Below are 24,692 nucleotides of genomic sequence, written 5' to 3' on the forward strand. Positions count from 1 at the left end.
TTTCCATCCTACTATCTTCTTCTTTTTCTTTTTAACATATAATGTATTATTTGTTTCAGAGGTACAGGTCTGTGATTCAACAGTCTTACACAATTCACAGTGCTCACCATAGCACATACCCTCCCCAATGTCTTAGCACCCAGCCACCCCATGTCTCCCACCCCCCACCACTCCAGCAACCCTCAGTTTGTTTCCTGAGATTAAGAATTCCTCATATCAGTGAAGTCATATGATACATGTCTTTCTCTGATTGACTTATTTTGCTCAGCATAATACCCTCCAGTTCCATCCACATCGTTGCAAATGGCAAGATTTCATTCTTTTTGATGGCTGCGTAATATTCCATTGTGTGTGTGTGTATGTATATATATATACATACACACACATATATATACCACATCTTCTTTATCCATTCATCTGTCGATGGACATCTTGGCTCTTTCCATAATTTGGCTATTGTGGACATTGCTGCTATAAACATCAGGGTGCATGTACCCCTTTGGATCCCTACATTTGTATCTTTGGGGTAAATACCCAGTAGTGCAATTGCTGTGTCGTATGGTAGCTCTATTTTCAACTTTTTGAGGAACCTCCATACTGTATTCCAGAGTGGCTGCAAAGGTTTTTATAAAGGAGTCTACTTAGTCCAGGGCATTTGCAGCCCCCTTGTCAAGATAATATGTTTTAAATTCTCATTCTGTTTCAACATAAGCATCAGGGATGTTTTCCAGGCCTACAGATCTGACTGCAGGAATTTATAGAGTTCGTTGGCTCAGTTCCTCATTCTCCAGGGATCACGTTCATCATCATTCTAAAACTAATCCTGAGCATAAGAGCTGAATACTAGTCAATGAGTCATTTATCTTTTCTCTTGGGAGTTTGTCTCAGAAATTCTCTGAGAGGGCCAAAGCTCCCTTAGTAACAGCCAGGACCCACTGCAAAAAAACTCAGATCTTTTACCATCCTCTCCAAATGGGCTTAAGGTTTGATGGACTCCAGGAGGGGCTGAGGGGTAAGACATCTCAGCTCTTGCCATTCTTCCTTAATAAGCGTTATGTGGGACACCTGGGTGGTTCAGTTGGTTAGGCATCTGCCTTCAGCTCAGGTCATGATCCCAGGGTCCTGGGATCGAGCCCCGCATTGGGCTCTCTGCTTAGCAGGAGCCTGCTTCTCCCTCTCCCTCTGCCTGCTGCTCTGCCTACTTGTGCTCTCTCTCTGTCAAATAAATTAATAAATAAAATCTTTAAAAACAAACAGACAGGGGCGCCTGGGTGGCTCAGTCATTAAGCGTCTGCCTTGGGCTCAGGTCATGATCCCAGGGTCCTGGGATCGAGTCCCGCATCAGGCTCCCTGCTCAGCAGGAAGCCTGCTTCTCCCTCTCCCACTTCCCCTGCTTGTGTTCCCTCTCTCGCTGTGTCTCTCTCTGTCAAATAAATAAATAAAATCTTTAAAAAACAAACAAACAAACAAACAAGCATTATGTGTTCAGACCCTTTATCTCCCATCCAAGTACTAACCAGGCCCGACCCTGCTTAGCTTCCAAGATCAGATGAGATCAGGAGCACTCAAGGTGGAATGGACATAGACTACCTCTTTATCTCCCAAGTGAACCAACTAGTTCCTGCCCAAAGCCTTCATCAATTTCCCTCCTTTCTCACTTAGTGTAGGTGCTCCTGTCTTTGTCTGGAAGAAGGTGGAACTTCCCCTGCTCCCCCTACCAGGATGAATTTTAGTGCTAATTATTACAGTGGGGCCAGATTGATAGCATGTCCCTCTTGCCCACAGGAGTGTTAACAACAAGCAGGCAACAGTCTTTGACTCTGCTTCCCCGTATTTGGCCTACAACTACTTCTCCAATTTCCCCTCACTACCAGACAACAGAGTGGAGGACCATTTAGTGCTCAGTTGGAAAACCAGAGGTGTTAAAAACTTAGAAAGCATGGGAAAATGTAGAAAGCTATCAAAAAGTACACAATGTTGGTTAAATGCAACGTCAAGCACAAATCACGGTTACACCTGCCCTGCCACAGTGTAAACAGCATGCTTTAAAGGAAAAAAAATGTTAAAGTAGAATGAACAAAGATTCTGAGTCATACCCCGCTCCAACCAGGGTTGAAATTACTGTGCACATATCAGGTTGACACAATGAGGAGCTCGCTTAATATTCGACTGCTCTTATGTAAAAAATAAGACAAATTCTTTGAATTTATGTGATAGGTCTCCTTTTTCTTAAATGAAATAATAGATGTTGCATACTCTGCTCTTAAAGGTGATTGCTTGCTTCATCTTTTTGTGCTTTGTGTCTAACAGAATGGAGATGGGGTGATAGATAAAGCTGAGCTTCGGGAGGCTTGTGAACAGGTCAGCTTGCACTTAGATGAGAAGCTCCTGGACCAGCTATTTGACTACTGTGATGTGGATAATGATGGGCTGATTAACTACCTAGAATTTGCAAATTTTCTTAACTGGAAAGATAAAATACCTCTTAAAGAGTATGAAGAGAGGGTCATTATTAAAGGTATTTAATTTTTGAAGGTTTTCTGAATTCTTAAATGGACTTTTATATTTTCAGTTTTCTAGGAGTTGACTCTTGTCAACTTTAATATTTAAAAATATATACATATATACATATTCTTTGCTTATTTATGCATAGACTATGTGGAAGGACAGGAAAGAATTTGATGATGTTTAGGGGGAACCAGGTAGCTAAGGGACAGGGCAGCAGCAAGACTCACATTTTAATCTATGCGTTTATGTCTTTGAATTTGGAACCATGTATTGCTCTTTCAAAAGAAAAAAAATTAAAAGCAAAAACAGTTTACACCAAAATCCAAAATATGAAAGACAGTTCCTCAGAAAGCTGTTTGAAAACCATTGTCTTAGAGTAATTAGCTCCCCTCCCCCAGGAAAACTCAATAGTAAAATAGGATTTGACATAAGAAAATTTATTTTTACATTTTATAAGAAAAATAAAAGCAATCTTTACCTTTATTCAAATATTTTCATGTTTCCACATTGACTTCCTGCATCACTAACTATATATATACACATACACACACATAGATGTATACTATATACACACATATATATAAAATCACAGTAAATGTACCATTTTTATTTGGCTTTTTAAAATTTAGCTTTCAAATTTCGATGGAATTAAGAAATAGTTTTATGGTAAACTTTTTTATGAACTTCATTTTCAGTTCCCTCATGCTGATGTATGATGAATTACTAAGCCATTTCCTCACTCTTTGAAATTTAGGTTATTTCCAGATATTTTAAAAGTAATATCGGTAACGCTACAATGATTATCATCTCTCAAAAATCTTTGTTTCTAATTATATCTCATTTCTTATGAATGTTATTATTGTCCCAGAAGTAACTATATTTTCATTTTGCTTTTCTAAATGATTGTACCAGTTTGCAATTTTATCAGTCAAATCTGTGAGGTTTTACTCTAACTTTGCTACCACTGAGTATTATTTCAAACATTCTTGTAATTTAATTGTTATTATGATACTTTTTTCACTTTAATGTTCAAATCTTGATTATTAGAGAGGATTAACTTTTTATTTTATTTTTTAAAGATTTTATTTATTTGACAGAGAGAGAGACAGCCAGAGAGGGAACACAAGCAGGGGGAGTGGGAGAGGGAGAAGCAGGCCTTCGGCAGAGCAGGGAGCCTGATGCGGGGCTCAATTCCAGGACCCTGAGATCATGACCTGAGCTGAAGGCAGATGCTTAACGACTGAACCACCCAGGTGCCCTGAGGATTAACTTTTTAAAAAGATTGTTTACATTTCTATCTCCTCTGGAATATTTTTCTGTAAAAGGTGAAGCTATTACTATTTTTACTTTTATTCCTGGGTCATGCCTTTCTGCAAGGCCAAAACCAAATTTGGGGCCTTATTGATGATGTGAGCCCTTAAGAGTTTCTGAGATGGCCTTTCTATTAGAGCCGCTAGGACAGCAGGAGGATCTTCTTTACCTAATGAAGATTTTATAGAAAACAATTCTACCCTAGTGCTTTCAGAAATACAAAGGGGATATAGAGTTTTTTTCTTCTTGACACAACTCATGAAGTAGTGGGGGAAAGCAGAAGCCTGTTTTCAAACCAGAACGTTTTTCAAATTGTTCCTGGTTTTTGGATTCTGACTTCATCTGTCACTTTCAATGGAGTCCTTGAGGATGTCCTTCTTCTAGGATAGTGGCCAGTGAGTGGTTCAGTCAGAAGGGGCTCAGGAATGTTTTGCCAGGAATTTTCTTTTATTCAATTCTACTTACTGTTGACTTCTAGAGGAAAGGGGTAAGTATTCTAAGGCAGTGGCTTTCAAACAGTTTTCTGAGACACTGTTTCTCATACTGGCCCAGATTTCTGCTTTTTGCGGGGCACAGGGAGGGGATTAGAGGTTTTGGAACACAGGGCATGAGATTGTTCACGGCAATGACTGGCAGAAGCTGAATGGGGGATGCAGACTTTGGATAGGCATGTCTTTTCTGGTTTACCACGGTTCCACCCCAACCTGACACTGGGGCACCATTTGCCTTTGCAACCCTTGCTTGGGCTTTCCCGGAACCCTGAGAGTTCTTCGAGAGATTGAAAGACCACAGCGCCCTCTAGTGCTAGCTGTGGAGCAGATCTTCAAAAGGACAGAGTCTTACAACTTGAGTTTTACCTCAGGGTTTTCTTTTATACACCGATGTGAAGAGGGTTATTTATATAATCGGTTCCTGAGCTCACGCTGTGTTCTCATTGCCTCTCCAAATGTTGCAATACATGGGGCTCCCCACCACCATGAGGTATGTGTGGAATTTACAACTCCTAATGTGTCTGCTCCTGTCTCTCCTTGGAGCACAACTCTGGAAAAAACTCTGGTAACCCTGTAGTTCCAGTTAAATATAAAAATAAACTCTAATTTTTTTTTTAAAAGGGAAAAATAGGTTCCATGTTTTCATTTGGTCTCTCAGATTTAAAAGGTTTATTCTAGAGTAAAGTGGGTGGAGTGGCGAGAAGAAACAGGCCACATTCGGATTTCCTGGTATAGGACATTGGCCTGCCCTTGCTCTTCCACAGTGGGGCGCTGGCATCAGGGGAGGGCTTCCCTAGCCCAGTCTCAGTGTCTACCAGCAAGGAGAGGCTAACCAGGAAAACTGATTTTGTTGCAGAGCAGCAAGACCACGTAGTGATTTCTTCCTGTACTTTACCCAACCCCAACTCTGCTTCAAGGTAGAAAACCAGATTGTGCAAACCCTGCTGAGGCTAATGTTGAAGAATCTGAACCAACTCTCCTGATAAAACCCGAAGATATTGTCTTAAAAGAACCAGGGAGCTCAGGAAAGACCCTCCGGACACTTCCGAGGCCAAGTGATACAGTTTCTAATCACTATAAGACAACTTCTTCTGAGATCAGTGCGGTTGTAGGAGCTGTTCCTTCTACTTGTGAGTATGTCACATTATTTGCTGAGTTTTAAAAGTAAGATCAGCAAACATAGAAGTGTCCTTTGTCTGTTCTTGTATTGTCCCCAGCCTCTATCTTCATTAGGCTGTTTCTCAAAGCCTAGGACACCTTTCATTCAGTTCTGTATTTGAACCATCCAGGAGGTCTCGATAAATGTAGGCTAAACTGAACTATTGTTAATGATGACCCAAGTAAAATGATTCTCTCAATATTAATGAAATTGATCTATGATGATCAGAACATTGAATGTTACACAGACTACACCAAGTGTTAGGAGATTCATAAGCCATCTTATTCTTAGCTACAAGCAGATTACCTTCAAATATTTGAAGAGCTTTTGCAGAACTATTCTCTGTATCTTCATTCTCCATTTGTTAGTTTGCTAGGGCTGCCATAACAAGTACCACAAACTGGATGGCTTAAACAACAGAAATTTATCATCTTATGGTTCTGGAGGCTGAAAGTCTGAGGCCAGGGTATTTGGCAGGGTTGGTTCCTTCCGGGACTGTGAGGGAGAATCTGTTCCAGGCCCCTCTCCTAGATTCTGGTGCGTTGCTGACAATCTTTGGTGTCCCTTTGCTTCTGCTGCATCACCCTGATCTCTGCCTTCACCTTCACATGGTGTCCTCCTGTGTGAGAGTCTGGGTCCAAATGGCCCCTTTTATAGGGACTCCCAGTCACACTGGATTAGCGGCCTACTCTATCTACTCTAGTATGACTTCATCTTAACTTAATTAATTACAAATGCAATGACTCTTTTCCTTTTAAGATTTTTTATTTTTAAGTTATCTCTACACCCGATATGGGGCTCTAACTTACAACCTCAAGATCTAACAACTGAGCCAGCCAGGCACCCTGCAATGGCTCTGTTTTTAAATAAAGTCACATCTGAGGTACTGGTGGTTAGGATTTTAACATACAATCTGGGGGAGAATATGGTTCAACTCATAACACCTCATATCTCATTATTGAGCATGATCACTCTTGGTTAGTTAGAGACTATTTTATGTGGGTTAAGATCACTTCCTTAGACTAAGGACATGATTAAGGATTTAGGTATTTTTCTTAACTGGATTTTATAGACATGCTGTTTATATTCTGGTATAATGAGCTCTTGCTACTCCCTTTAGAATAGTGCTGTCCAACAGAAATATAATTGGAGTTATATGTATTTAAAAATTTTTAGTAGCTACATTAAGAAAAAGAAACAGGTGAAATTATTTTTTATAGTATATATACTTTATATATAATATATAGATCTTCCCAATATTTTTTCAACAATTAATCAATATAAAATGATTAAATATCCCACTTTTTTGAGGGTACGAAATCTTTGAAGTTCAGTGTGTATTTTATACTTACATCGCATCTCAGTTTGGACTAGTCCCATTTCAAGTATGTACTTGATTGCCACATGTGGCTGGTGGCTACTGTATTTTACAGTTCAGTTTTAGAATGGCTGCTTTCCTTTCTCATTGGTGTCCTAGGTTATCCCATCTATGGTGTTCCAACCATTCGGTCTGATATTCCTGCCCCCCGAATTCGTCGCGTCAGTGATAGAACTAATTATGGTGAAGAGGGCAATGCCTATTCGTTACTACATCCTTCCATCTTTAGCCAGAAAGGAGTGTTTGAAAGAGACTTCTTTAAGACCAGATCAAAAAAAGAGGTACAGCATATTATTTCAAAGGAGTTGAAAGAAATGTCAACTTCACATAAACACACAAAGATGAAAATGTTTATTTATCAACAGCTATTTAATTTTAGACTGTTTAAAACATGAGTTTTGATATTACAAAAGTCATCAGGATCCTCAAATACAGGATTCTTGAGGATAACGTTCAGTTTGGTTGTGACGTTTTGGTACGATTCTTGGAGCAGTTTTTCTTCTATGATAGGAAACATTAATTCACATCATATATCCACTACGACCCATGTATGAAAAGAAAAATGTTTCCCTAAGGAACTCAACACTATTCTTAGTTGAGAAAAAGCAAAAGGGATCAATCCCTTCCTTGTGTAAGTATCTCATGGTTTTATATCTCCAAAACCAAAGGTAAGTATGAGAAGGACCACTCTGCCCCCTCCTTATGTACTGCTGCTATCTTATGTCTTAGATTATCTGTGAAAGCACTGATTTAAAATATTCTGTCCTGGTGCCACACCATTTGTTAGCCCATGTATCTTGTTTTTGTTTGTTAGAAAACATGGTCCTCATATTCTAGGTGATTTTCTTCCTAGATGGGTTATAAAACAGGAGCAACCAGCTAGATCAGAATAGCCACTGGGATTCTAAGGGCCAAGGATTAATAGCAATGCTTGGCCAGCCTGTCTTGATCTGGACTCGTAGAATGCAGGGTGTAATCTAGGGTGCAACTGCTTCTTCAGAATTTTCATATCCAGAACTAGGAATGATTGAGGAGACATAATTAGACATATGATGGCTTCTGTAACTTCAGATGAAGAGTTGATGGTTTGAAAACTTACTAACTACTACCTTAATTACAACAGGTTCATTCCAGCATTTCATCCCCACTGAGGTAGGGGACAGAAGGAAGAAGGGAGATGAAACTCAGAGGAGATGCCTGCTGGCTGCTCCCAAAGAAAGAACTCAGGGTCCACCCCAGGGACAGTGAAGGGACACCCCCAGATGGTTTCACTTCCCTTAATTACTCTGAAGGCCCTATGAAATAGAAGTACAGTGATGGGGTAGCCCGGTGATGGGTAATAAGGAGGGCACACGTGTTGTAATGAGCACTGGGTGTTACATGCAATTAATGAATCATGGAACACTACATCCAAAAAAAAAAAAAGAGAGAGAAAAGTACAGGGTTGCCAAAAGAAACAAAAACCTCCTGCTTGTTGCATGATGCCTAAAATTCTTTTAACTAGGAAATCATCCTTTAACTCTAGAAAAAAAGAAAGAGCCCAAATGAGTGGTTGGAGTAATAATGCTAATTTGAGAGTGGATGGGCTTCTGGAAAATATTAGCAAATCAGTGTATTGTGATGGAATAGGGAACTATGGGAGGGATGCCTCCTGAGGAGTGGGAAAGGAAGTGGAGGCGGAGGGCTGGGATGCTCAAGACTGACCCAGGGCACTTCCAGAGTTCACTCTGTGGGAGCAGTCATTACCTGCCACTGGATGGGGGGAAATCACAGCTCTGCACAGGGGCCCTGAGGTATTTTTGCTGTACAATCGCAGCTGTTGGCAGCTCTGCTCTTCTGAATTTCAAATGTATTTGATTATATTGTTAATTTCCCATGAGGGCACATCATTTCTAGGGGATCTTTTAATTGTTAAGATTCTGTTTCATAGATGTATTCTGCGACTCTTCTGTTTCTTTGGATTTCCTATTCGCTGTCTAACCTTTCTTTCCATTTCCCTCTTGGCTTTTTTTCTGTATGCCTCACAGTAAATGCTTTTCCTCTTTTAAATTTAGTTTTGGGGCACCGGCATGGCTTAGTTGGTTAAGCGTCTGTCTTGGGCTCAGGTCATGATGCCCGGGGTCCTGGAATCGAGCCCCCCCCACATCGGGCTCCCTGCTCATCGGGGAGTCTGCTTCTCCCTCCACCCCTCCCTCCTGCTCATGCTCTCTCTCACTCTGTCTCGCTCGAATAAATAAATTTTAAAAATCTTAAAAAAAATAAATTTAGTTTCATTTTTTTTTTCAAGTCTTTTATGTCCTCTACTCATTCTCACATTTCTTTGCACTGCTAGATCTTATCTTTCCTTTCTTAAATTTTCCCTGGGACATAAGAAACATGTTTTCCCATAATAATTATCATTGCAGAGAGATTACTAATAACCAAAATTTGCTGGTTTTCAATATGCTTAGATTTTAGTTTGCTCATGCATGCTCAATCTTTCTGGCACTTGCACACCTACAACTATAAAGTTTATAACAGGCCAGTAAGAGACATTTATAAATAATCATATTTTAGAGAAGAGAAACTAATTTTCCATCAATGACAGAAGAGCCATTAGTTTTGATATCTTCCTATGGCCATGACAAGAAGTGAGATAGGATTCAAATCCAGCAAGTCTTCTTTCTTTAACTTTTTTACTCTTTCTGCTTGAATTTAGCTGCCTCCCTTTAAAATAACCAGAAACACTTAAAGAGTTGGAAGTCCTTTTATATATGGGCTAGTATAGGTGAATATCCTCATATTCATATTAACAAAATGATTCCTGAATTGAAAATACTGGAATTTTGACATCTTATTATTATAAGTAATAGGCACACACATAAACACACGTGTGGGTACACACTTTTTTTGGGGGATAAATAGCCATAGCCTTAGAAGTTATAAAAATATTTTTATTTTTATATATTTATTTTTTGAAGATTTTATTTATTCATTTGACAAAGAGAGACACAGCAAGAGAGGGAACACAAGCAGGGGGCGTGGGAGAGGGAGAAGCAGGCTTCCTGCAGAGCAGGGAGCCCGATGCGGGACTCGATCCCAGGACCCTGGGATCACGACCTGAGCCAAAGGCAGACGCTTAACAATTGAGCTACCCAGGCACCCTATAAAGATATTTTAAAAATACAAATTTAAGTCTTAGTCTGACTTTAAATGTTTTTTTCCCCCTAGATTGCAGAGATATTATATAATATTGGTGTCAAGCTTTCTGATGAAGAATTTGAAAATGTATGGAATCTTGCATCAAAAAAACATCACAAAGGAGAAGTTTGTGTTGAGACCATCAGAAACATTCTGGATGAGCTACAACATGCAGACCGGGTCAAGTGTAAAACAGCCATGTGATACTTTTGGAGTTCGTTCATTTAAACAAAAGAATTGTTAAATCTGCATTCATCAAAAATGATCAGTCCATTCTGGTTTTAAATATTACATTAGAATTCAGCAATCACTGTAGTAGGACTCCTATGCCTGTGTGTGTTGTTAATAAATTTGATTTGGGATTTTAAGATTTATTTTATTGTTTTCTGTAAAACACCAAAGAACTTCATAAGCGGTTAGAGTTAACTTTTTACCTTACCAAAGGCCTAGTTCAGAATGATAGGGGATGTTTGTAATGTTTAGAATGCTTAAGAAGTGTATGCATTTAATTTTTTTTAAAAGATATTATTTATCTATTTGTCAGAGAGCACAAGCAGGGGGAGCGGCAGGCAGAGGGAGAAGCAGGCTCCCCCCTGAGCAGGGAGCCTGATGCAGGGCTCGATCCCAGGACCCTGGGATCATGACCTGAGCTGGAGGCAGACGCTTAACTGACTGAGCCACCCAGGTGTCCCATAAGTCTATGCATTTTAGTTGGTTGACTGAAATTCAAAGTCTAGTTTGTGATACCAGGTTGACAAAATTTTGCTTTCAACCTTTTGTTATTTTTCTTTTTAGGTGTCACTATAACAGAACATAATAAGCTTAGCAAGCTTTCAGTCTCTGTTAACATCTGAGGAAAACAAATACATACAGGGAGCAGGATTCAGAGAACAAAAGCTGGAGTTCCATCAATGACAGAAGAGCCATTAGTTTTGATATCTTCCTATGGCCATTTACAGCAGCATTATCAATAATAGCTTTAGCTATGGGAACAGCACAAGTGTCCATCAACTGATGAATGGATAAAGAAGATGTGGTGTATATACATATATGCAATGGAATAAAAAAGAATGAAATCTGGGGCGCCTGGGTGGCTCAGTTGGTTAAGCGACTGCCTTCGGCTCGGGTCATGGTCCCAGGGTCCTGGGATCGAGTCCCACGTCGGGCTCCCTGCTCCGCGGGAAGCCAGCCTGCTTCTCCCTCTCCCACTCCCCCTGCTTGTGTTCCCTCTCTCGCTGTGTGTCTCTCTCTCTCAAATAAATAAATAAAATCTTTAAAAAAAAAAAAAGGATGAAATCTTTCCATTTGCAACGATGTGGATGGAGCTAGAATGTATTATGCTAAGTGAAATAAGTCAGAGAAAGACAAATACCATAGGATTTCACTCATATGTGGAATTTAAGAAACAAAACAAACAAGCACAGGGAGAAAAAGGGAGAAGCAAACCAAGAAACAGACTCAGCTATAGAGAGCAAACTGATGGTTACCAGAGGGGAGGTGGGTGCGGAGATGGGTTAAATATGTGATGGGGATTAAGGCGTGCGCTTGTGGTGATGGGCACTGGGTGTAATATGTAAGTGTTGAATCACTAAATTGTACACCTGAAATCAAGATTGCATTGAATGTTAACTAACTGGAATTTAAATAAAAACTTAAAAAAAAATCTATCTCCCTATGGCCAAAAAAGCATATTGTCCTTAAAGAGGACACAGCTGACCCACCATGACATGTAGCTTCAGAGATTATTAGGGGCAAATTGTGTTGAATCATTCCCTCCCTTGTGCCATGGCCCTCTGATGCCCCGGCCTGGATGAGGTGTAGGGATGATGGGAGGGTGTGACCTCAACATAGTGTGTTCTTTCTATTACATCAGAAGCACCAGGTGTGGGTTGAAGCCAGCACTGAAGCTTGATCAGTAATATAACTTGGTTAACATGTATTCTATCAATGTTTCTCTGTGATAGACCTTGAATTTTGTTTCTTGTTGTCTATTAGTATGAAAAATTACTGTTTAACTTAGATATTATGGTTATAATGTAGTCTACCATTACTTATAAGAGAGAGAGACCTAAGGTTTAAAAATGCTTTACCCAATCTCTAGAAAAAGTAATTTTATAATTCATTTATTATATAGGTAATTTATACTTGTCAAAAATTTTAACTTTTTATTTTGAAATAATTTCAGACTTACAGATTTACAAAAGTAGTACAAAGCATCATGAAGTGGTGTGCTAGAACCACTGTTAATGGTTCACTCTAGTCAATTGTGAGCATTTCTTCTCACTGCTGCATCCAGTGACTCCACATTGATGGTTTGAAACTACCTACAGTGGGAGTATTTACACTAAGGAAACAAACAAATGCTATGGATCATGGATTTTTCCCCTATTAAGAGCCAGTTATTAAACATTTATAAACACATTATCTTTCTCTCTATCATCTATCTATCTATCTATCTATCTATCTATCTATCTATCTATCATCTATCCTTCTGTGTCTGTCCTTACTCAGCCTGAATTGCTCAGTTTTAGTAAGAATCCTGCTAAGTCTAGAGTGAATCCTCCTACCCTTGATATCTGACTACCCTCCCTACCTTGATATCTGATCAAATTCCTCATCCCGCATCTTTGATGTATAAAACCTTGGCCTGCCTTTAGCAAAAATTCTTGTTAAGTCTGTTTAGCAAGAACGACTGCCCTCTGTGACCCCACGGCGCTCCTGTGGGGTGAGGGTGTCCTGGGAACTCAGGAGGCTGCAGGGCAACCTCCCTACCCTTGATGTCTTCTTTTAATAATTTTCCATGCACCGACCTCCCCAGCCTGCTCCTTGACTATAAATACCAACTTTTCCTTGTTATGTTCAGAATTGAGCCCAGTTCTTTACTGAGGTCTCTCTTCCCCTGTTGCAGTAGTTCCTGAAGAAAACCTGTCTTCTACTGCTTTGACTACTGTCCAGCTCTGTTTTCTTCAACTCTGTCCATCCATCCATCCACCTACCCACCCAACTGCACATGCACACTGTACTTCCAAGTACTTCAGTGTGTCTTTCCTGAAAACAAAGGTATTCTACTAGCCAACTATAGTGCGATTTTCAAAATCAGGAAATTATTATTACTATGGCATTATTATCGAATCTATAGACCTTATTCAAATTTCTCCCCAAATTCTTTATGATGCTAATGTTTTTTACAGTGAAAAAATTGTTTCTTGGTCTAGCTTTGATCCAATCAATAATCACATGCTGCATTTAGTTGTTATGTCTCTTTAGTTTCCACTAATCTGAAATAATTCTGTCTTTAAGCTTCATGACCCTTGATGTAATCCAAGCCTCTAAGGACTAGAGGTGCTGTAGGCGCTACATCACAGCCTATTGTCAATATTCTCTTGTGAGTAGGCTCCTGCAGTCTTGTGCCCAAGACTGTTTCCATTGCTTCTTGGGTTGGAGTTGCTTTGGATTCAGAAACCTGCATTCTGTGAAGGTTTCTTTTTCCCGTGAATTAAATCATCAGAGTCAAAGTGGGGCATGTGGTTGGAGTGATCCTTGAGCCACATGAATCCAAGTTAAGCTGATAGATAATTTGCTCCCTGCCCTTGAATGCAAGATAGCTTTGATGGACCTGGTGATGCCTATCTGGGTAAGTGTTATTTAAAACCTTGAGCCTCAGAGGGTGCTTGGGTGGCTCAGTTGGTTAAGCATCTCTCTTGGTCTCAGTTCAGGTCTTGATCTCAGGGTCATGAGTTCAAACCTGGGTTGGGCTTTGTGCTGGATGTGGAGCCTACTTAAAAAAAAAAAGCAAAAAGAAAAAAAAAGCTAGAGCCTTACGATAAAAGCATCTGAATTGACTTATGGATTAAAAGTTTCACTACCTAATGTCCCAAAGGGTTTATATACATGGAAAGACTCTCTTTTCTAGAATTGAATCCTTGCCTTACTTGTTTCTCACTGGGCCTTGGCAATCCGTTATTGGCCGAGGCCAGAACCACTCACAAGTACAGTTAGTATTGTAACTGAAATGTACAGTCAGGTTGCAGCAGGCTGTACTCTGAGGCTGCCTCTGCTATTACAGGCCTGCTGGCTGGGGTTGACTTGCCAGATGTCTGGCTGAGAGCACCTCCATGGCTTGTGGTATCACCAAGATCCCCTCATAGCTTTATAAAGATTGTCTTTCCTAACATCGGAGCAGTTAGAAACTTTCCAGTTTATCTTTTGTGAAAGCCAACATTTCCTGTTTACTGTATACACAGTACTGTCACTAAAGAAGCAGCCCTGTTTGTTTATTTATTTACAGCTCATGAGGAGGGGCAGAGACAGAGGGAGAGAGAGAATCTTAAGCAGGCTCCATGTCCAGCATGGAGCCCAACGTGGGGTTTGATCTCACGACCCTGAGATCATGACCTGAGCCAAAATCAAGAGTCAGATGCTTAACCAACTAAGCCACCCAGGGGCCCCAAGAAGAAGCCTTTAAAGACCTCTGGGAAGATGGCAGAGTAGGAGGCTAGGGTCACCTCGTCTCAGTTCCACAGACACACCTAGAAATAACCACATGAGTTCCAGCAACTCAGAAAATGACCTGAAGAGTGGCAGAACAAACTTACCACAGTTAATCATAGGAGGCCATATCGAACAGGGTAGGAGGGGTAGAGACTGTTGGGAACCAAACTCCCAGGGAGACTAACCACATGGGAGGGACACCACAAGCACAGAGAAGCAAGAGAAGACAACCCACACCTGGCAAAACAGGCACCCCCCACATGAGAGACCTTCACTGGGAAGACTAATTCCCATAACATTTGACTTTGAAAACCAGTGGGGCTTAACTCCAGGTACTTTAAAAATCAGCGGGCTTGCCTCTGGGAGAGCCAAAGGGCAATAAGAAACAGTCATCACCCATAAGAGACAGCAAAACAAACACCCCCGCCCCCCATCTTCCCCACCTACACACACAGGGAGATAAGAATAGAAGCAGCAGTTTGAAAAGCACCTGGACTGTAGGTAGAGGTTTGTTTGTTTGTTTTTGTTTTTGTTGGTTTGTTTATTAAGAGGATTTATATACTAATCTTAGAATGTGTGCTGGAGAGGCAGAGATCTTTAGGAGACTTCTCCAAGAACAAAAGAGCTGGTGGATGCTATTTCCCTCTCTAGTCCCCAGCCTAGGTAGTTGGATACCTGTGGGAACCATGCAAACACTACCTACCTTGGTAACACTGTGTGCCCCTGTGTTCTCCTGTGGATCCACCCCATCCAACCTGCCCTACTCATCAGGAGTCTCTCCAAAGTGGCTCCTGCCACATCTCATCCTGCAAGCAGCCCCAGCAGGGACCATCACCACTGCAAAGTGACTCCTGCCCTGGGGAGAGGGGAAGATAACCACACACACCAGTTCAGCTGCAGCCACAGCAGCCGAACCTTGTAACTAGCAGTGCAGAGAGTGCCCTGCTGATCAGTATGTCTGCAGTCCCAGTAGATGGTCTGACTGCAGGCCTCACCAACCAATAAAAACATCTCAGGGGGCAGCACAGGGAGATGCTCTGCAGTTTGGGGTCACTGCAGCCCAGGCAGATGGACCGGGGGCAGACATATAGTCTGACTGCTGACACCGCCCACCAACAAAGGCTTCTCAGGGGACAGGCAGGAATAGCATCCTGCAGGTTGGTGCTACTGCAGCCCCAACAGATGGACTGGGGGCAGGTATCTGGTTTGTCTGCATGTCCTGGCCACCAATTAAAGCTGCTCCAGGAAAAACACAGGGAGAGTGCCCTGCAGCTCATTGTGACCATGGCCCCAGCAAAAGGGCTGAAGGCAGCCCATCTGGTTTGACTGCTGACACCATCCAACTATAAGCCCACGATAGACCCACACTGGCCTCTTAACAGCACAAGGACAGAACCTTGTCCCCAACAGGCAAAGTGGGCCATTGCAGCTGACTGGACAGAAGGCAAATGTGGGTCAGACACAATAGTAGGGCACATACAACCCACATAGGACACACCCCTGAAGCACCTGGTTCTGATGAACAGGGAACATTGTTGTGTTATAGAATACCATGGGACATCTTCCTCATAAGGCCACTACTTTCAAGATCAGAAGACATAACTGACTTTACTAATACATAAAAACACAGGAAGCTAGACAAAATGAGGTACAGGAGTATGTCCCAAATGAAAGAACAGAACAAAACCATAATAAAAGAGCTAAGTGAGATGAAGATAAACAATATGCCTCATAAAGGTTTTAAAACAATGGTCATAAAGATACTGGACTTAAGAAAAGAGTGGAGGACCTCAGTGAGACCTTCAACAAAGAGAAAATATAAAAAAGAACCAATCAGAGATGAAGAACTCAATAACTGAAATTAAAAATACAGTAGAGGGAATCCATAGTAGATTAGAGAAGGCACAAGAATGGGCCAGCGATCTGGAAGACAGAATAATGGAAAGCAACCAAGCTGAATAGCAAAAAGAAAAAGAGTAATAATAAAAAATGAGAAGAGGTTAAGGGAACTCAGCAACACCATGAAGTGTAATAACATTCACATTGTAAGAATATCAGAGGAGAAAAAGAATAAGGGGTAGAAAATTTATTTAAAGAAACAACAGCTGAAAACTTCCTGAATCTGGGGAAGGAAATAGAAATCCAGATCCAGGAGGCAGAGAAAGCCCCCAACAAAATCAACCCAAGGAGGTCCACACTAAGACACATAATAATTAAAAGGGCAAAAAGTAGTGATAAAGAGAATTTTAAGAGCAGCAAGAGAAAAGAAAACAGTTATATACAGGGGAACCCCAATAAGGATATCAGCTGATTTTTCAGCAGAAACTTTGCAGGACAGAAGAGAGTGGCATGATATATTCAAAGCAATGAAAGGAAAAAACCAACCAAGAATACTTCACCCAGCAAGGTGATCATTCAGAACAGAAGAAGAGATAAAGAATTTTCCAGACAAAAGTTAAAGGAACTCATGACCAATAAATTAGCCTTACAAGAAATGTTAAAGGAAATTCTTTGAGTAGAAAGAAGAGGCTATAATCAGGAGCAAGAAATTATGAAAGGAAAAAATTTTACAGGTAAATACAGACATAATAAAAGTAGATTAATCACTTATAAAACCAGTACGGAGGTTAAAGCACAAAAATAGTAAAATCAATTATACAAAAATCAGTCAAGGGGTTCACAAAATAAAAGGTTGTAAAGTATGACATCATATACATAAAACATGGTGCTGGGGGGAGTAAAAATTTAGTGCTTTTAGAATGGGTTCAAACTTAAACGACAATCAACTTAATACAGACTGCTATATGTATAAAATGTTATATATGACCCTAATGATAACCACAAATCAAAAACGTGTAACAGATATGCAAAAAATAAAGAGAAATAATCCAAGCATATCACTAAAGCCATTAAACCACAAGGGAAGAGAGTAGGAGAAGAAAGGAAGAAAGAACTACAAAACAACTGTAAAACAAATAACAAAATGGCAATAAGTATATACTTATGAATAATTACTCTGAATGTAAATTGACTAACTGCCCCAATCAAAAGACATAGGGTGACTGCATGGATAAGAAAGCAAGACACATCTGTATGATGACTCATTTTCGACCTAAAGACACATGCAGATTGAAAGTGAAGAGACGGAAAAACATTTGCCATGCAAATGGAAGTGAAAAGAAAGCTGGGGTAGCAATACTTCTCTCACACAAATCAGACTTAAAAACAAAGCTTATGTTGGGAAAACTGGACAGCAGCATGCAAAAGAATGAAACTGCACCATTTTCTTACACCATACGCAAAAATAAATTCAAAATAGATTAAAAACCTAAAAGTGAGACAGGAAACCATCAAAATTTTAGAGGAGAACACAGGCAGTAAACTCTTTGACCTCAGCCATAGCAACTTCTTATGAGATACGCCACCAGAGGCAAGGGAAACAAAAGCAAAAATGAACTATTGGGACTTTATCAAGATAAAAGCTTCTGCACAGTGAAGGAAACAATCAACAAAACTAAAATGCAACCTATGGAATGGGAAAAGGTATTTACAAAGACATATTTGATAAAGGGTTAATATCCAAAATATATAAAGAGGGCGCCTGGGTGGCTCAGTTGTTAAGCATATGCCTTCGGCTCAGGTCATGATCCCAGGGTTCTGGGATCGAGTCCCACATCGGGCTCCCTGCTCAGGGGGAAGCCTGCTTCTCCCTCTCCCACTCCCCCTGCTTGTGTTCCTGCTCTCACTATCTCTCTCTCTGTGTCAAATAAATAAATAAAATCTTTAAAAAAACAAAACAAGGGGCGCCTGGGTGGCTCAGTTGGTTAAGCGACTGCCTTCGGCTCAGGTCATGATCCTGGAGTCCCGGGATCGAGTCCCACATCGGGCTCCCTGCTCAGCGGGGGGTCTGCTTCTCCCTCTGCCCTCTTCCCTCTCGTGCTGTCTCTCATTCTCTCTCTCTCAAATAAAAATAAATAAAATCTTAAAAAACAAAACAAAACAAAACAAAATATATAAAGAACTTATAAAACTCAACACCCAGAAAATGAATAATCCAATTAAAAAATGGGCAGAAGACATGAATAGACATTTTTCTAAAGAAGACATACAGATGGCCTACAGACACATGAAAAGATGCTCAACATCACTCATCATTAGGGAAATACACATCAATACTAAAATTAGATATTACCTCATACTTGTCAGAATGTCAGAAAATCAACAACACAGGAAACAATAGGTGATGAGGATGTGGAGAAAGGGGTTCCTCTTACACTGTTGGTGGGAATGCAAACTGGTGCAGGCCCTCTGGCAAACAGTATGGATGTTCCTCAAAAAGTTAAAAATAGAACTACCCTACAATCCAGCTATTGCACTACTAGGTATTTACCCAAAGAATACAAAAATACGAATTTGAAGTGATACATGCACCCCTATGTTTATAGCAGCATTATCAACAATAGTCAAATTATGGAAAGAGCCCATGTGTCCACTGATTCATGAATTGATAAAAAAGAAGGGTTGTGTATATATTACTCAGCCATAAAAAAGAGTGAAATCTTCTCATTTGCAACAACATGGATGGAGCTAGGGCATATTACGCTAAGTGAAATAAGTCAGTCAGAGAAAGACAATACCATATGATTTCACTCATACATGGATTTAAGAAACAAAACAAATGATCATATGGGAAAAAAAGAGAGAGGCAAACCAAGAAACAGACTCTTAACTATAGAGAACAAACTGATGGTTACCAGAGGGGAGGTAGGTTAGAGGATGTGTTAAATGGGTAATGAGGATTAAGGAGCGCATTTGTGATGAGCACCGGGTGCTGTATGTAAGTGTTGAATCACTAAATTGTACACCCAAAACTAATATTACACAGTATGTTAATTAACTGGAATTTAAATAAAAATTAAAAACAACAACAAAAACCCAAAGCCTGTAACAAGAGACAAAGAAGGATAACGATAAAGGGAACAATCCAAGAAGAGGATATAACAATTGTAAATATTTATATACCCAACATGATATTACCTAAATATGTAAGGCAACTATTAACAGACACAAAGGAAGAAGTTGACAGTAATACAATAATAGTAGAGGTCTTTAACACCCCACTTACATCAATGGACTGATCATCCAGACAGAAAGTCAACAAGGAAATATTGACTTTGAATGACACATTGGGCCAGATGGACCTAATATTCCATTGCAAAACAGCAGAATACACATCCTTTTCAAATGCACTTGCAACATTCTCTAGACTGGATCACATGTTAGGCCACAAAACAAATCTCAACAAATTTAAAAATATTGAAATTGTGTCATGGATCTTTTCTAAACACAATGGTATGAAACCAGAAATCCACCACAGTAAAAAATCTGGAAAGAACACAAATACATGGAGGCTAAATAACATACTTCTAAACAATGAATGGGTCAACCAAGAAATCAAAGAGGAAATCAAAAAATATATGGAGACAAATGAAAATGAAAACGCAATGGTCCAAAATCTTTGAGATGCAGCAAAAGCAGTTCTATGAGGGAAGTTGATAGCAATACAGGCCTACCTCAATAAGTAAGAAAAATCTCAAATAAATGACCTAAACTTACACCTAAAGGAGCTAAAAAAGAACGACAAACAAAACCTAAAGCCAGTAGAGGTAAAGGAATAATAAAGATTAGAGCAGAAATAATGACATAGAGACTAGGAAAACAATAGAAAAATCAATGAAATCAGGAGCTGGTTCTTTGAAAAGATCAACAAAATTGATAAGTCGTTAGCCAGACTCATCAAAAAAAGAAGAGAGAGGACTCAAATAAAACAGAAATGAAAAAGGAGAAATATTAACTGACACCACAGAAATACAAAGGATTCTAAGAGAATATTATGAAAAATTATATGCTGACAAACTGGACAACCTAGGAGAAATGGATAAATTCCTAGAAACATAGAACTCTCAAAAGTGAATCAGGAAGACATAGAAAATTTGAATAGACCAATTACTAGCAATGAAATTGAATCAGTAATAAAAACATTCCCAACAAACAAAAGTCTAGGACCAGATGGCTTCATAGGCAAATTCTGCCAAGCATTTAAAGAAGAGTTAATACCTATTTTTAAACTATTCCAAAAAATAGAAGAAGAAGGAAAGTTTTCAAATTCATTCTAGGAGGCCAGCATCACTCTGATACCAAAACCAGATAAAGACACTGCAAAGAAAGAGAATACAGGCCAATATCTCTGATGAACACAGATGTAAAAATCCTCAACAAAATGTTAGCAAACCAAACCTAACAATACATTAAAAAAATCATTCATCACAATCAAGTAGGATTTATTCCAGAGATGCAAGGGTGATTCAGTATTTGCAAATCAAGCAATGTGACACATCACATTAACAAGAGAAAGGATAAAAAGCATTGGACAAAGTACAATAAACATTCATGACAGAAACTCTCAATAGAATAGGTTAGGTTTACATACCTCAATGTAATAAAGGTCATATAAGAAAAACCTAGAGCTAACATCATACTTAATGGTGAAAAACTGAGAGCTTTTCCTCTAAGATCAGGAACAAGACAAGGATGTTCACTCTCACCACTTTTATTCAACATAGTACTGGAAGTCCTAGCCACAGCAATCAGATAAGAAAAGGAAATAAAAGATAGCTAAATTGGTAAGGAAGATGTAAAACTTTGACTATTTGCAGATGACATGATATTATATATAGAAAACTCTAAAGACTCCACCAAAAAACTATTAGAACTGATAAATGAATTCAGGGAAGTCACAGGATATAAAATTCATGTACAGAAATCTGTTCCATTTGTATACACTAACAATAAGCAGAAAAAGAAATTAAGAAAATAATCCCACTTATAATTGCACCAAAAAATAATAAAATACCCCGGGATAAACTTAACCAAGGAGGTGAAAGATCTGTACTCTGTAAACTATAAAAGATTGCTGAAAGAAATTTAAGAAATCACAAATGGAAAGATATTCTGTGCTCATAGATTGGAAGAACAAATACTGTTAAAATGTCTGTACTACCCAAACCAATCTACATATTTAATGCAGTCCCTATCAAAATACCAACATTTTTCACAGAACTAGAAGAAATAATCCTAAAATGCATATGGAACCACAAAAGACCCTGGATAGCTAAAGTAATCTGGGGAAAAAAAAAAAAAGAACAAAGCTGGAGGTAACACATCCCAGATTTCAACATATACTATCAAACTGTAGTAATCAAAACAGTATAGTACTGGCAAAAAATAGACACATAGATAACAGAACAGGATAAATAGTCCAGAAATAAACCCATGCTTTTATGGTCAATTAATCTATGACAAAGGAGGCAAAGATATACAGTGGGAAGAAGACAAATGGTATTGAAAAAAATGGAAAGCTACATGGAAAAAAATGAAACTGGACCACTTTCTTATATTATATACAAAAACAAAATAAAACGGGTCAAACCTAAATATGAAACCTGAAACCACAAACTTCCTAGAAGAAAACATAAGCAGTAATTTGTCATCAGCTATAGATACATTTTTCTAGATATGTCTCCTCTGGCAAGGGAAACAAAAGGAAAATTAAATTATTGGGACTATACCAAAGTAAAAAGCTTTTGCATAGCAACAAAACCATCAATGAAACAAAAAAGGCAACCTACTGAATGAAAGAAGATATTTGCAAATGATATATCAGATGACAGGTTAACATCCAAAATATACAAATATCTTACACAACACCAAAAAAATTAATAATAAAATTTAAAATATAATAAAAAGTAATCCAATTAAAAAATAGGCAGAGGACCTGAATAGACATTTTTCTAAAGAAGACATTAAGATGGTCCACAGACACATGAAAAGATGGTCAACAATACTAATCATCAGGGAAATGCAAATAAAACCACAATGAGATATCACTTTACACATGTGAGAATGACTAAAATAAAAAAAAAAAAACCCACAAAAACCCACACTAAAAAACAAGTGTTGGAGAGAATGTGGAGAAAAAGGAACCTTTGGGTGCACTGTTGGTGGGAATGCAAATTGGTGTACCACTGTAAAACACAGCAATTTTTCCTAAAAAATTAAAAAATAGAAAAAAATTAATAAAAAAGGAAAAATAAAATAGGATAAAAACAGAGAGGGACCATAAGAGACTCTTAACTAGAGAGAACAAACTGAGGGTAGCTGGAGGCAAGGTGGGCACGGGGATGGGGTAATTAGGTGATGGGTATTAAGGAGAGCACTTGGTGTTATAAACAACTGATGAATCACTAAATTCTACTTTAAAATTAATAATACAGTGTATGTTAATTAAGTTGAATTTAAATAAAACAAAAAAAATTTAATTGACAAATACTGAAAAAAATATCCTCAGGTAGGTTTCCTATATATGTCCCTATCCTTCCTTCCTTCCTTCCTTCCTTCCTTCCTTCCTTCCTTCCTTCCTTCCACCCACCCCCAACATGACTAACCATGCCTTATCTGAACTTTGGTTAAATATCCTTTTCGGAAGAATCCTGTTCTCTGAATGGAGCTGCGAAGAAATGTGCTTTCCCATTTGCAACGGTAGGGGGCACCCTAGCATTTCCAAACTTAGGAGCTTTCGCCCACAATGCAGAAGAGCTGCAGAGGCTCAGTAATACTAAGGAGAATGTTAAACTGGAGAGAGAAGACTGTTTACCACTGCACTTTCCAAAATCCAGGGTGATCATGCAGTTTCTTCTTTGTTATTTTGTGGCAGTAATTAGGCTGGAAAGAACATTTTAAATAGTAAGCTAGAGTGGAGGCTCCTTTGGATTATAAAGTATCATCTCTTAGTGACACAAGTAAAGCAGTGTGAAATATTCAAGTGAGATAAAAATAAATATCCAAATATATCACCATGTTCTCACCTGAATCCATGTTTCTATAGTGTTCAGGATAGTCTTGTTAATAGTAAAATATATTAAACCCATAACTACTTTAAAAAGCCACCGTTTCTTAGTCTAGGCAAATAAACTTAACACATTTTCTTCACAACATAGCTAATAGAGAAACTTGCTGGAAATATTATGTGGACCAATAAAAGGTAATTTTATTTTATATAGTAAAAATATGAAAACTCACTGTGGCTTGATGTGAAGAGCCGGGCTATTTACAGGTTAACACCCCAATCATAAACCAACAATGAAGATAGACTTGAAGGGCATTTCTTCTATTATGAAACATTTACAATAATAACCTTGTAAAAAATAATGGGATCTATTTAAAGCTCATTTATTTCCCAGCTAAGTGGCAATTTCCCATCACTCAAAATGCTAATACTTCCTCCTGAAACCCTAGAGATAATCCAATTCATGTGTGTTTGTTAAAAAAATCTGGTTAAAATAAGCAGGTGATTCTGTTTTAATAATATCTGTCCTGCCAGCAATAAGACAGTCTCAGGTGCAAATAAATATATCAACAAACAGATTTTCTTTAAAGCACACAGGGTCTCATATCATTTCCAAATTAGCCAATTAGCATGATGCTATTGGAAGAGCTAATTAAAAAGTGCATTTAGACTCAGAAATGTTTCCTGAGAGTAATCTGGAGCTTATAGTCCTTATTCCATGTGTAATTACTCTGCCTGATTTTCCACGCTGTAGATTGAGGTGAACACACCTTCACCTGGGTAGGGGAAAAAGCCTTCTTTCTCATGTGGAATGAGCTCATGTATATCAATACCTTGAAATGATCAATACACACTTCGCTTTTTAAAAAGGCACTCCCCATCCTAACTCTCTAAGTTGTTAGAGGGATGGTTAACTAGGACAGAATTTAAGACTAAGAATTTCTTTGTCTAGGAGTGCCTGGATGGCTCAGTCGGTTAAGTGTCTGCCTTCGGCTCGGGTCATGATCCCAGAGTCCTGGGATTGAGCCCCACTTAGGGCTCTCTGCTCAGTGGGGAGCCTGCTTCTCCTTCTCCCTCTGCCGCTCCCCCTGCTTGTACTCTCTCTCTCTGTCAAATAAATAAATGCAATTAAAAAAAATTTCTTTGTTCAGAGAGCTAGGCTATAGTTTGTCCTGTTAGAAATATTTTTACAGGGGTGCCTGGGTGGCTCAGTCGTTAAGTGTCTGCCCTCGGTTCAGGTAATGATCCCAGAGTCCTGGGACCGAGGCC

General features: G+C 39.1%; 1 protein-coding gene across 1 annotated transcript in view; it reads left to right on the forward strand.

Annotated features, from left to right (window-relative positions):
* EFHB (EF-hand domain family member B) overlaps positions 1 to 10,352 on the forward strand; it is a 57,720-nt gene extending 47,368 nt beyond the window's left edge. Inside the window, exons 10-13 of the mRNA XM_081825810.1 lie at positions 2,311 to 2,518; positions 5,228 to 5,440; positions 6,947 to 7,128; positions 10,058 to 10,352. Of these exons, the coding sequence (XP_081681936.1) occupies positions 2,311 to 2,518; positions 5,228 to 5,440; positions 6,947 to 7,128; positions 10,058 to 10,231 (777 nt within the window). The 3' untranslated portion in view covers positions 10,232 to 10,352. The remainder of the gene's footprint in view (positions 1 to 2,310; positions 2,519 to 5,227; positions 5,441 to 6,946; positions 7,129 to 10,057) is intronic.
* Positions 10,353 to 24,692: the final 14,340 nt, after the last annotated feature.

This window comes from Leptonychotes weddellii, chromosome 1 (genome assembly GCF_054177405.1).
Source record: "Leptonychotes weddellii isolate Sample4059 chromosome 1, ASM5417740v2, whole genome shotgun sequence".
NCBI classification, from domain to species: Eukaryota; Metazoa; Chordata; class Mammalia; order Carnivora; family Phocidae; genus Leptonychotes; species Leptonychotes weddellii.